This window comes from Zonotrichia albicollis, chromosome 3, assembly GCF_047830755.1.
Source record: "Zonotrichia albicollis isolate bZonAlb1 chromosome 3, bZonAlb1.hap1, whole genome shotgun sequence".
In the NCBI taxonomy this organism is placed as follows: Eukaryota; Metazoa; Chordata; class Aves; order Passeriformes; family Passerellidae; genus Zonotrichia; species Zonotrichia albicollis.
Window position 1 is genome coordinate 93,937,221 of NC_133821.1, and position 14,648 is coordinate 93,951,868.

General features: G+C 36.8%; 1 protein-coding gene across 21 annotated transcripts in view; it reads left to right on the forward strand.

Annotated features, from left to right (window-relative positions):
• Window positions 1-14,648, forward strand: part of MYT1L (myelin transcription factor 1 like) — a 309,881-nt gene that overhangs the window by 226,206 nt on the left and 69,027 nt on the right. For 10 of the 21 annotated variants that reach the window (XR_012579724.1, XM_026793576.2, XM_074538141.1 and 7 more), the window contains 4 exons: window positions 1,255-2,232; window positions 6,802-6,936; window positions 9,468-9,558; window positions 11,820-11,927. Coding sequence is in view for 20 of the 21 variants with exons in the window: in XM_026793576.2 (XP_026649377.2) it covers window positions 1,255-2,232; window positions 6,802-6,936; window positions 9,468-9,558; window positions 11,820-11,927 (1,312 nt within the window). In the remaining variant the exon portion in view is untranslated. The remainder of the gene's footprint in view (window positions 1-1,254; window positions 2,233-6,801; window positions 6,937-9,467; window positions 9,559-11,819; window positions 11,928-14,648) is intronic. The other 11 variants (XM_074538138.1, XM_074538149.1, XM_074538144.1 and 8 more) reach the window with 5 other exon arrangements.

Here is a 14,648-nt window from a genome sequence, read left to right on the forward strand (position 1 = left end):
ACTTATCAAAATATTAGTTATGCAGTGTTCATTACTCCATAATTATGAATGTATGTTTGGGTCTAATAATGACATAACTGAGTGAACATGAGATACCAGAAGATGCTCTCTGAATGATACTCCTCTGATTGAGTATGGGTATCTTTAAGGTGGGCATTAAGTCTGAGTCCCTTTGTTGTCAATGAAGAGAAACAGGCACTTCCAGTGGTTATCAGTTTTATTCTCAAGAACGTATCTTAACCAGATCAGGTGGGCTATGTCCATAAAGTGTCTGCTTCTCTTACTGACTGAGGACAGAACCGTGGATGCAGATGTAGGTGTTGGTGTCTGCCTTGCTCATGTCTAAAGTTAGGTGAGGTGAATCTCTTCCTCAATGCCTCTTGTTTCCCCATCCTATTAAGCCCTCCCTATGTTATTCAACAGTTACTAGACCAAAGCTGAGTAAAATGTGGTAACTCTGCACCATTCTGTTACAGTACAAATAACAGCCCTATTACACATACATGACTATAAAAATTTGGGCTAGCATATTTACTCAAAATTATATTGTGCATATAATTCCTTCTATCCTCCTTTCATGTAACAACACTGTTAAAAATCTTAACTTCTCCACAGTTGAACTGAGAGATTTTGATTTTACTGATGGATCCACTAAGTAAAATACCATTTTAATCTTCTTGTATTGCTATTGGTTGACTAGTGTTAATTTTGTGTATGGTGTTAAAAATGTGACTTTTCCTTCTTGGAGTATACTGTTTCTCTTTTGGTGAATGGCATTCATCATTAAGAGAATAAATCCAGTAGTACTCACTCCTTGCCATCTACCATATTTACAGGAAATACAGGAGTGAGAAAAGTTGGAAACATAGGCAATTATGCCATCTGAATAATGTGATTGTGGTAAATCCCATAAAACTGTGAATATAGAAGTGAAAGGAGAAACATAAGTATTTATGCCATAATATTCAGCAGTAGTAGTAATTAGCATTTTGATTGCCTTTTTCTTATCAGTTCTGTGAAAGAAATTCATGTGAATAGCAAATAAACAAAAATAGCCCTATGGACTATAGAGATTCAGTTCAAATGGGTCAGCCATAGTGTTCTAAAATTGCTGTATGATTAACAATATTTGACATGCAGTTTGTTTTCTGTCCGTGCGATTGCAACAACAGTTCCAATTGTAGCCACTTTTTTCTTTTCTTTTCCTTTTTCTTTCTTTCTTTGTTTCTTTCTTTGTTTCTGTTTTTTATACAGAAGACCATCAAATGAATTGTCACAATACTCGAATAATGCAAGACACAGAAAAAGACGATAACAATAATGATGAGTATGATAATTACGATGAACTGGTGGCCAAGTCATTGTTAAATCTTGGCAAAATTGCAGAGGATGCAGCATACAGAGCCAGGACAGAATCAGAAATGAACAGCAATACATCTAATAGTCTGGAAGATGATAGTGACAAAAATGAAAATATTGGTCGAAAAAGTGAGCTGAGTTTAGATTTAGACAGTGATGTTGTTAGGGAAACAGTGGACTCCCTTAAATTATTAGCACAAGGACATGGTGTAGTGCTTTCAGAAAATATTAATGACAGAAATTATGCAGACAATACTTCACAGCAAGACAATAGGAATATGAACTTTGTAATGCTAGGAAAGCCTGTGAACAATGGACTTACAGAAAAAATAGTGGAGGAGAGTGATGAAGAGGTATGTCTCAGCAGTTTGGAGTGCTTAAGGAACCAGTGTTTTGATCTGGCTAGGAAACTCAGTGAGACAAACCCACAGGAAAGAAATCAACAGCAAAACATGAACACTCGTCAGCATGTCAGGCAAGAAGATGACTTCCAAGGAAGAACACCAGACCGGAATTACTCTGATATGATGAACCTAATGAGGCTTGAAGAACAGTTGAGCCCCAGATCTAGGACTTTTTCTAGCTGTGCCAAGGAGGATGGTTGTCACGAAAGAGACGATGATACCACCTCTATTACTTCAGATAGGTCTGAAGAAGTGTTTGATATGACAAAAGGTAACTTAACCCTGCTTGAGAAAGCAATTGCTTTGGAAACAGAGAGAGCAAAAGCCATGAGAGAAAAAATGGCAGTGGAAGCTGGAAGGAGGGATAATATGAGATCATTTGAGGAACAGTCTCCAAGACACCTTTCTGGAGATGACAGGAAGCCTAAACCAAGTGACGGCCATGTCAAAAAGCCATATTATGGTAAAGGTAATATTTCTATATACCGTATGTTATGTCATGAGAAAGTGTGAGCTAACATGTTAAGTTTTTGCATAGATTTCTGAAATGAAGTTATTAATTCCACATAATGTGAACTTTCTTAAAATTGTAGTATGACATGATTGTAAAATCGCATCATGCTATGATTATAAAATGAAAGAACTCATTCTGCAGTGTTAGAAATATGTACAGTATATCATTGGCTAAATTAAAAAAGCAACTTCTTAGGGAAACAAAAAGAGATCATGTTGAAAGAGGCAAAGATTTTTCTCAAGGTTTTAATATATTTTATAGTAATAATTAAAAAAGAAAACTCTGTTGCAAACTGTATTCAAGAGGGGGGGTTTATGTAGCAGATAGTCAATCAGCTATGAAGTGCATATATTACAGATTGGATTGGGTAGGTGGCATCGTGACTTATAAAATTATCATCAAATGACAGTTATTGATGAAGCCTCTCCTGTCTAAAATGTAGAATGGCCTGATAGAAATTGAACAGTATCAAAATGACCGATAACATAAGATAAGGGCAGTGACTGCACATTAATTATCTTAAGATACTAAGGTAATGGAAAGCATTTGCTATGCAAGGCATGGTGTGGCCTGGGCTGAGATCAATAGCAATTTCTTTCTTATGTGCATTCCACTTCACTGGTTTCATTCCATTGTGGAAACAGTTAAGGTGCTGCCTTGACCATAATTCAATACAAGAGAAACAAAAAAAAAACAATAAAAACCAAACCAAACAAAAAAAGTCACAGCAGACTAAAGGTTACGTTTAGAATGCCTTTTAATTTGCAGGATTATCATGGTGATGGTGTGTTTATATTATGACACCCCTCTTTAACGTGTTTACATCTGTACATGTAGGGCCATGTTGTATTAAGTGTTCAATACCTCCTGAGATTCACTAAACACCCCTGATTCCCATTGACTTTAGTGGAAGTTAAGGATGTTGTATTTCTTGGGAGATGCTAAACAGGGACTAAGTTTATCTTATATTTGTTGCAAAAATATTTGGTTTGCTTTCTACAATTAAAATGGTGGGCGTTTTTCTCTTTTTTTATAAATCTCTGTTTTGAAAAAGTAATCTGCCTGTGACATTCACGTAGGCAGACAACATCTTGATCCAAGAAAGTTTTGGTCATTTTTCACAAGTCTGAAACAAAAGTAATGATCAGTCTTTTAGAAAAGCATGTAAATTACTGATGTCAAACACTGGTGCAATGTAATTTAGTGAAGGTTTGTTTGTTCTAACCACAAATATATAGTCCAGTGTATGCTGTAGTAACTTTGGGTATTTGGGGAAGACAACTTTATTTAGTTAGTGTGTTACTGCATAGCCATGTGGATGTTGTGCTAAATGTTGTTCATATATGACCTGTTATGGATGCATTTCCCTGTGAATATATGTCTCCAAAAACACAGAAAACATGGCAAACAAAAATTAATTTAGAGCAGTTTTTAAATTCTGGTATTGTTCAGTCTTTCCAGTCTATATAGAGCTGGGAAAACCTTTTTGCATGTAGGCCTGCTGTCTCCAAAAAGCCTATATTATTTCTGACAGTGAGAAATGTAGGGTTATCCTATTTTAGTAAATTCTATAGCTTCTTTGAACCATCCTGTTTCTTGGGAGCTGCAGGCTGAATTGGTAATAGGTCCAAGGCTCACCAGGGACTAAATACTGTGGGAGTTTGGACCATGAAATTTTGTGGAGTGTATAACTCTTGATCTTTTTAGTATAAAAATAAAAAAAAAATCCCTTATTTAAAACAATACAACACAAAACACACACAAAAAAAAACCCCAACAAAAAAAAAATCCCAACCAAAAAAAAACCAACAAAAAAACCTCAACAAAAAAAACCCAAACCAAACCAACATGACAAACCTGTGGGAAACATTCTGGTAGTTGTTGAGAGAAGAAGCTTGAGGTAAGACAGTTGCTTGTATCATTTGTTCTGCAGTCACATGTTATCTTCCAAATAATGCTGGAAGAGATACCTTCAGAGATATATGGTATAGTTAGGTGGAAACTGTCTTGGGAGCACAGGTTTGCAGTGAGAACTGCCTCTTGGGTTCAAAGATCCCTGAAACAACTATTAAGGGACCACTAACCATTTCCCCCCTGCCATTTTAAGCTTTCTAAACAGGTTTCTCTTCTGAAGTTTATGCATTTTGAAACCGTTTAAAGTCCTTTGACACCCTTCACTCAGGAAATACTTTCATTGTGGCAAGGAGTGAGAAAAGGTTGCAGAGTTCAGTAAAACTGCAATATCTCTCCCAAATAGCAGAAAAGGATTTACAGAACAGTATCCATTGTTTCGTAAAAAGTTGTAAAAAGTTTACTCAAATGTCTTCCATTAAAAGCAATGGGAAATTGTGCAAGTGCAATTTTATGCAAGTTTTGAAATCATTAAGAGTAGTATACAGCATCTTTTCTGACTTGTTAGACCATAAAGGCTCTAAGGCTCTGATATGTGCTATAACTTTATGATGTAGACTTGAATACAGAGCAGGATTTGCTTGATGCTGTAGGATGCAAGTGTCTAGATCCTCGGCTGCTCTAAATTATAATACCTTCACTGACTTTGGTGGAGTTCTAACAATGTCGAGTAGCTAAAGTTCCTCTAGTTTAAAGTCTCTAAAAAGCCATTATGGTCTATTAATCATCTACATTTTTTGCAGTCCTTGAATATTGTTATATTTATATAATTTATATTTCATTTACATTATCTGTTCACTTATCTAATACTTTTACACATCCCAAAGTACTTGACTTGATGAGTTGCTTAGAGTTGTGTATGTATGTAGCTGTGGGCTTGCTGTTCTAGTGGTCTCAGCACAGGCCTATCTGGCAGGAATTCAAATCCCTCCTCTGACATTTGCTCCTTCTGTGGCCTTGGGTTTAACTTCTTGATCTCTTTCTTCAATTTCTTGATGTATGAGATAATGGTCTTTCCAGAAGTGTTGTGATAACTGTATAGCACATTGGAGATAGATTATTATGTTTATTTGTTGTTAAAGAGCATGAAACAAAGATCTGTGTTCTACAGTGCACATGCAAGTTAAGTAAAATAAAACCATTATAATTAGGAGTTCTATTTGCAAAATATAAGGTTTAAGTATGATATTATATTTTAAGAATGGATTTAAAACATGGAGAGTCATTACAAGGCGCTAAAACTTTTCTGTAAAATGAAGCTGTTTTGGAAGAACTTAAAAAGTAAAAGTATGCATAAAACATACCAGAAGGAAATCAGAGAAAGATAAGTACAAAACAGAATGTGAACTCTGGATTGTATTGATTCATGATGAAAAGAATGGGTTGTCCTTGAAGTTCCACAAGTACTGAAATTTCCCCCTATTGTACTGAGGGTTCTGTTTGTTGAAGCTGGGATGGAATTTAATGTAAAAAAGGCTTACTGGAAAACAAGTAGCAAAATCTTATTTTACAGAGATGAAAGCATAAATACTGAAGCAGAGAAATTACAAGAGCAACATAAAATTATTAAATGAGGGTAGTTCACATTGGGTACTGAAAGGAATGATGGACTAAAAAAGATGTTGGTGATCTTGAGCTAAAACTGAAGCAGTTTGAATATCCTGAATTTCATCCCTTTCATACTGATATGAAAACCAGCAATAATGTCAGAAACCTGGCAACTGTGGTCAAGATGATAAGATGTAATTTGTATCATGTGCTTGTCTGGAAGAATAGATGTTCTACACATGTTCTGTTAAAAAAATAAGCAGATAAAGTTATGTGAGAAATTTCTAAATCAGGTTAATGACACCAGTATTCCACTACATCATTGGCAGAAAACTTTATTTTGTGGACAAAATGTCTAGTTAGACTTTTCTTTGATTTGTAGGCAGAAGTTCCAACAACATTCTAAAAGGTCATTAACCTTTCAAGCATATGAATATTCAAATGTTACATATGCATGTTGGTAATGGCCCAGATTTACACGCAAGCGATACTTTCAGTAATTCTGATTACAATGTTTACTCCACCATAATTTATTGAAGATCAAGGAATATTTATGTAATTTTACCACTTTGAAAGGAATTTAAAGAAAACAAAAGTAATTTCCTCATTGTGCCTTGGAAGAGGGATTTCTGTGGAGTCATTATGCTGAAGAGCTGGGTTTGCTACTCTCAGGACATTGAACAGCTATGACAGTGCATTTGCAGACCTTAACACATGAGGCAAATATGAATGTAAAGAAGGGAAACTCCAACTAAACAGTTTCCAAATGACCTTTCACCCTTGAGCTAATGCTTGCCAGCAGAACATTGATTGACAGTGGTACGGCTTTGCTATAAAAAGGTCATTTTCCAATCACTGTGAATGGATTTGCCGTGATCATGGGAGCCTGCAGTCTGAGAAGAAGATAACAGGATAAAAGTGACAGAACTGTGATAAGAAGTAGAAGGGGTTTTTTTCCAGTTTTCATAATAACATTTACCAAAGAGTAAATGACATGATTAAATGAACCTTCTTACAGAAATGTGAAAAGACTCATTCACTTGACACATTTGTTGTAAATTATAGATCCCTCAAGAACAGAAAAGAAAGAGAGCAAATGTCCTACCCCTGGGTGTGATGGAACTGGCCATGTAACGGGGCTTTACCCCCATCACCGCAGTTTGTCAGGATGCCCACACAAAGATAGGGTCCCTCCAGAAAGTAAGTTTACATTCTTTCATGGAAACTGGGGATAAAACAACAAAAACTTTTCTAGCATGCTTTTTAAACCTTTTATTTAAAAAATTAATTTCATTTTTCAGTATGGTTTGTCTCAAGTTAGTCAACTGTTCTGTGTTATACTTTTTCCTTTATTCCATCATTTCCATTCTTTACTAACTTTACACGAAAAGAACAACTTTTAAAGCTGTATTCTTTGATTTTGAGAATCCTAGGTTATTTTTTAATAGACATATTTAGTCAACAGAGAAAAAGGTTTCCAGAAGATGTGCACTGCTTTTGCTTCTGCGGGCTAATGTCACATCAACTGTCCTTATTGTCTTGTACAGGAATAATTATTCCTGAAAAACTTGCAACCCCTTTCTGTTTTGACTGTTGTGTCTGAAACATAATTTATATTAAACTAGAGCATATTATAAAAAATAATAATTTGGCTGTTTACTTAGCTACAGAACTCAGGATTTTGAGCAAACAACCCCTCTCAGTCATATGAGTGGAACTTTCTGCCATGTCAGCAAATTCTGTGCATAGGGAGTTCACCCATATGAGCTCATGGACACCCACTAAAGGCAGAGTGCTTCCTTTCTGGAAGTCACCTCCTCATCTGGTGAAATCAGCATAGTTCTGTTGAAGCCAATTACTCTGTGCTGATTTTTGTCAGGAAGTGTATAGCTAAGATCCACTTATCTTCCACACCAGTTTTAAAATGTTGTTGTGGATTTCATTCCATATGGACCTAAAATCATCACTGTCCATTAGTACTTCTAGACTTAACCTCAGTGAATTTGCAAGAGCCTTAAGGAAGTGTTGTAAAGATGGTCAGAACTAAAATGGTCCCCAGTTTCCAAAGGAAAGTAGATTCTGATGAACAGGAAAACAGAAGTAGATTAGCACTGCAAGAGTGGCAGACATAACAAGTCTCCTCTTTCCTGGTACAGCGGCTTCTTCCAGAAGTAACATAATGAGGAAGTGCTTTAGGAAACTTTGCTGTAGTTTGGTTGGTCTCTGAATACAGTAGGAAAAATAAAGTAATTTCTCTGCTTTCCAAGACCCTGTAATTTTCTGAAACACAAATATTTATTCAGTTGCTCAAAGTTCTATCATTTTTTCAAATGGTAAATAAAAAGCTCTTTAGAAGACTTTGCAAATCAAAGAAGAATATAGCTTTAAACTGTTTGCATGCTCTTGTACCTACTAAAATGACAAAGGTGAGCTCATCTTTTTTTTTTCCTGTGATGTTGGCCTTGTGAAGCATGTTTCAACAACAGCTTTAAATATTAGGAATTTCAGAGTGAAGCTTTTGCATCTACACACATTTTATCACACTGATGATGGAGTGATGGTGATGATGATGATGGTTGTCTTTTAATGAGTAGACATAGTCTAATTCTCAAGTCTCTGAACAGCTTTTATTCAGTTCTTAACTCAGTCAACGTATCTACTGATTTTATTAGATCTTTTTTTTTTTTTTTTTTTTTTTGAGTGAGAACTAAATACAGGCTTCCAGACCACTTCTTGTGTGAGAAAATGAGAACTTCACAAGGGCTGGATAGCCTTTTTCCCATTGAGTGATTTACTGCTATCCAGCTCTGAGACATGGATTCAGATATGCCTCATATCATAAAAAACTCTTCAGTGTTCCCAAAAAGTTCTTGATAATTTGGCCCTTCATAGCATGAGCTTTATGATTTAGAGGGGTACTGCTCTGAGCAGCCTTGGAGTAAGTTTTCCATCCAGCTTGCAGTGGATGCAGATGTAAATCAGTTTACTTGCTTAAGCTTGTACCACTTATTTCTTTTTTACATTTTTTTCTGCCATCCCTCAATTTTTAAGTACTTAATTTTGGTTCTTAGTATTTTGAAAATAATTTTCACATTTGTAGAGAACACGAGTGAAAAATAGAGCATCCATTCTGCTCACTATGTAGATATGAATGATATATCTATGTGGAAATGAGCAGAACTGGCCCCTAGCTCAATCGGGCTGCCTTATAGTTAGGGTCAAATTCTGTTCAGGGTTGTACTGAGGTGTGTTTCAAATAATTCAATGTTCTACCAGTATAACTTGAGAGCAGATTTTCAGCTCATGAGTTTGATACTGTGTTTATAAAGCTATGTATTAAGAATACATACATTTCCTGAAAGAGTTTTCCAGTCTGTAATTTTGTTTTTGTATGGTTACTAGCTCACTCTTTACTGCTGAGCTGATCTTTTCTCAGTGGTTCTATATGAAGATGTTGGGCGTCTTCTGCTTCACTGTTGCACCAGAGATGCATTTGTTTATAGGTTCTGTAACCTCCATAACTTTCACTGTTGCCCTGTGTTAATGAGCATAGGGTCACAATACTTAGTTTCCTCATCAGGCTTTATTGGCTATGTGTGTCACGTGTATTTTGAGGAATGCTGGTTGTTAATGAATCCTGCTTTGTTTTAAAATGGTTTCATATATACTGGGATTTGATTTTTTTTTCTTGTTTTCATACTCTGCTGTTTTCTCTTACTCTCCTTGTCAAGTTCTTGCCATGCATGAAAATGTTCTTAAGTGTCCTACACCAGGCTGCACAGGCCGGGGCCACGTAAATAGCAACAGGAATTCCCACCGAAGGTAAGGATGCCATCGCTGGACACCAATCTAGAGGGAACAGTGCCTCCCAACTGCAGCCCTTCTAGCAGTCCATTGGTGGGGGGGAGTGAGTGTGTGTCGTTGTTCTGTTCTGAGGATTGACAGATGGTGCTTCGTGTGCTTTATCCATTTTAAGGAGTTACATTTATTCATGTATTTTCTGAGGAGAACGAGTGCATTTGCTGTAGTATGGATGAATTGATCCACAGAAGACATTTTGAGCATCCTTAGCTTTTTGAGTGGACTTTTTTTTTTTTCTTTTTGTTTTGATATTTGCTGAACAGCAGTTGTACAAAACAAGTGGTATGACTGCTCATGGGTGTGTTGCAGGGAGAAAGAAGATTTTTTTCAACCGTCAGGATTAGGACAGAGTTCTTGTTCTCACACTTCACTCTCCTCAGAGATTTTTTCTAGTGCATGAAAAAAACCCACTCTAATCCTAAATTATTGAGGTTTTTTTAATACATGAGAAGCAGCATTTTAAATACACAGCTGTTACCTTTCTTACTGGCCACAGTCTTAACCCATAAGTACTTATTCAGCTGAAATTGAATGAGAATCTTGGCTGTTTAAGAAACATTAAGAACATGTCTCATTACATTTAAAAATGAAAAGGCAGAAATAATAGAAGTTAGTATTCTAGTTAAAAAAAAAGATCAAGGAAAAAAGCAACTTTTCCATAGCTTCCTAAGATTAGTAATAGATTCCTAGAGAAGAGATGCTACTGCAAATTAAATTCCGCCAAAAAAATTTTGAAAACGTCACTTTAGTGTTCTGCATGTCACAATTTTCCCACAGAAAAAGAATAAAATCTTGCCTATTCCTTTATAATTTTAAAAAGCCAGAAAATTTAAGAGGCTAAGAGGGTAAAAGGAACTGTGCAATGTTCCTGTTATTGAATTCCTTTTTGCTGCTAATTGTAGCATGAAGGCTTAAGGGAGTACAGACACTGGACATTCAGTCTTACCAAGCCCCTCATATCAGCTGCATTCCCCCCAGAAGACTCTTGTGGGTACCAGCCTGCCTGCAATAAGCTCTGCTATCCCTTCTCTGCAGTGATGCTGCCAGTAGATGCAGCAGAAACCTCTGAGAAGGCTTTATGGGAATTACTGCTGCTTGAAGCAGCATTCACTTCTGGCTGAATATCCACTAGAATATTTGAGGTGTCTGAGAAAGAGCATGTCAGTGGAGTGCAGCTGCCCCCTGGCAGGGCTGCAGAGCTGCACAGAGCTCCCTCACCCTCTGCAGAACTAGGGCAGTGAGGGCGGGCAGGGGGGAGCACTCTGCAGTCTGTGCTCACCTCCTTCTGCGGCTTTTGGGGCATTTTTCTCTACTTCACTTTTTTTTTCTTTTTTTCCCACTTTTTTCCTGTAAAGAAGGGAACATCTGGGAATGCTCTGATTTGCCTTTCACTTTAATTTCTATTCCTGTGGAGAGCACAGAGAGCTGCGGTCGCATAAGCATGCAATAGACTATGACAAGGAAAGGAACTCCTCCATTGTCAGGTCACAGGGTTTTACAGCTTCACTAAGAGCACCATCTGCTGGCATCAATATATTTATTTTTGTCAGTTCTAAATCTTCCATAAGAATCAGGCTTATTATTGCCACTTCAATAATAGTTCAGCATTAGCAAATTTAATTGAATTTCCAGTGCAGAAATGCTTTTCATTTTACATCACCTACTATTAGAAAGCATACTTTAGTGGCTGAAATTCATGAACAAACACTAACATTTGACATGTAGATTTAGCAACCCAAGGCAAAATTTTGCATTCATTTATATGCCTAGCAAAAAAGATTGGAGTTAATGGAGCTGAATGAGGTATGAAGGAGCACAAGATTAGGCCTATATGGTGTTGTCATTTAATTGTCTTCAGGAGCCATTTGATTGGCAACATTTTTATATGCATAAAGGTCACAAGTCTGCTAGCAGAGCTGCACAGTAGATTCCAGTTTATATTCTCCTCTCCTACTGGTATGTTCCCTGGCTGACATCCATGAATAATCTACCCATGTACTGTGAGAGAAGAAGAGCAGATATAAGATTTATCATGCAACTTTGAAAGCAGAAGAAAAGAAGTCTATTCTAAAGGAAATAGACATGATCAAAACATTTTTGGAAACCCTTTTCCTTCAGATTCTTCCTGATGCTGGCTAAGGAGGAGAAGGAGTAATTGGATCAGTGCTATAATGTGAAACTATGCAGGACAAGACAATTAAATTTCCTTTCTGTAATTGCAGCCTCTCTGGATGTCCTATTGCTGCAGCAGAGAAACTGGCTAAAGCTCAAGAGAAGCATCAGAACTGTGATGTGTCAAAATCAAACCAGGCATCAGATCGGGTTTTAAGGTATTAGAAATCACTATAATACTTATTCTTATGCAGAATTCATCACACATTCACCTAATCTGAGAATTTATATTTATATACATTGTATATACATATATATCTCCTTTAAAGAAGAGTTAGAATTAGGGCTTCTGGATCCAATTCTCACAGTGTATTTTTCCCACTCAGTTTTCATGGGGGAGGGTTGGTAATTATTTTGGCAAATACATGTAAAGCTGAAAAGCTCATTTTTGTCTTAGGCATTGTTTGGTGTAAAGATGACTGCTGGAGTGCAAAGTCTAAGAACAGTGTGAAAAAAGTTGGTATCTTTTGGGAATAAACTAATATTTACCGGTAAGTCTTGGTTTTTTCAGCAGGCTTTTACTAGTAAATATCAGTTTAAATTAAACCAGAAGCCCTATCTGCATTACCAAACTGGTAAACTTTTGACAGGACACTTGGAAAAGAACCAGGTGTAGCTTAGATTCCAAAATAACATCAGGCTTAGTTCTTTGTCTCTGTTCCCCCCATTCTTTGCCAGCAAGGACAGAGAGAAGAAAAAGAGACTTGTCTAAATTTTCATATGGAAGGGACCTTTAACTAATTTTATATGATTATACACCTTTTCTTCATCCATGTAGGGTTCTGCATTTATCTGGAGTTGCATCCAGCTTTGTGCTATTGTCTCCTCTTTCGAGATATGTGGGTGGAAAAAATATTATTTCTAAGGAGCTGAAGTGTGAAGGATGCATGTAAAGCAATCAAACTTCTGCATGATTGTACCAGCCTTATGCTGATGATGCCCCAAAAGCTGCAGAATTTCTCCATGGATACTGCAATATCTGTGGGCTGGGGTAGGTACATCCCTCCCAGCTGCCTCAAAGAGCGTGGAGGAAGTGCTGCAGCTTTAGTTCCCAGAATTTCCTACTTATCCCATAGTTCTCAGTCTTTAGCTGTCTTCTAGATTTAAGAACTGATTGGGCTGCTTAAAGTTTTCTACTGTATTATCAACACCATTCTTTGAATATTCTCTTAGAAGTTCATCTAATCTTGATGGTCTTTTCAAAAGCCAGCATTTCCATGGAGCTGGGAACATAGAATTATGGTTCACATCTACAGAAGATTTTTCATCATTCCTGTTGTCTATGCTCTTCTTCCGCAGATTTGTTTTTATCTTAACTGCCCCTAATTCAGTTTGCACAGCTTGGCATACAACATCCCACAGAGGTTTCTTAGAGAAGAGTTCTTCAAATCCCATTAGTAAAAAAACTCCACTCTTTGAGGGAATAAAACAGTTTCTCACTTGATGGAAAAAGACAGATCAAAAATGCAGTGGTTTTTACCACCGCTCATTACAGAGAAGTCACTGAAGTCACTTGCCATAGAAGGCAACTGCTCAAAAGCAGCATCCAGTTTGCTGGCAAACTCCCTAGGATTGTTCTGCAATCTTAACTTCTTGTGAGCTGCCTTGTGTTTCAGGTTTTATAGGCAACTCAGATAATTCTTTCATCTTGTCTCTTGCTTCCTTTTTACCTTTAAGTCATTGAAGTATTTAAGATGAACTTGGCAGCTATTTATAATATTTGTGTGCAGGCAATTGATGGGCAGACAGAGATGTTTTAAGAGTAAATCTTGAATATTTGTCTTCATCCCAGTTTCTATTCCACCTGCATTTGAAAGTTCTTACTTAAAAAGAAATCAAATTCATAGGACTTCTATTCAACTGAAATTTTGGATTTGCACCAAATGTTCAGGATCTGAATTGCAGGTTTTTGGTTAAATATAGATTATCTTGAAACAGGATCAAACTGTTATTCATATCGGCTCATTGTATAAATAAGCCCACTGTATTTTGTGAGGAAGAAGTGTCTAAAGGAATAAGCATGCATAAATCAAAGGGAATAGTATGACTGACTAATATGATTTTTGGGTGATCTTTACATAAATATCTTGAATAAATTTTATGATAATAAATTCATTCAGAAAAACATGATATAATATTTAAAACCTGTTTCCTACTATTGAGCACATTTCACTTTGTTAGTCAACATGATGATACTTCTGATCTCAACTGAAGTTATGTTCCTATGATTGTTCCTTCCATTTCGTCTGGTTCTAAATGCAGTAAGGAAAAAAAGAGAAGAAAAAGAATGAAAAATAGATATATGCTTCTTTATTCCAGCAGAAGCACCTCAGGTGTGCTGTTCATCCTCCTCACCTCCTGCTACACTCAGCAGGTAGACATGCAGCATTGTGCAGCAGTTGCTTCCTATGACCCAGTCATGTAACTCTTTCTTAAATACGTAGGGTTTGCAGGATCTGCCTTCGTTTGCCTGCTTTGAGCTGATGACTTCGGTGCCCACATGCAGAAGATGGTGTGACAGTGGAGTTCACTGCAGCGCTCTTGCACTGGGCTTTCACAAGTTTCTCAAATGACAGAATAACATCAATGAGGGCTTCTTCTGACTGTCCTCCCTCATCCTCAATGAAAGAGATATTTAACTGAAACAGTTTTATTTTGTATTCATGCTCAGGACCTTCCTTGAGGTGTGCATTTGTGTGTCAGGAATTGCATCTCCTGCCAGAGCCTTGCATTTAAGGATGAGCAGGACCTGCAAGGCAGCAGCTCAAAGTCAACAGGGCTTCTGAGACTCTTCTCAAGATGAACATGGATTTGTATATTGAAGGATGAAACAGGAATAGTTGCATTTGAAAGCACAGAGGAAAACAGCGTACAACTCT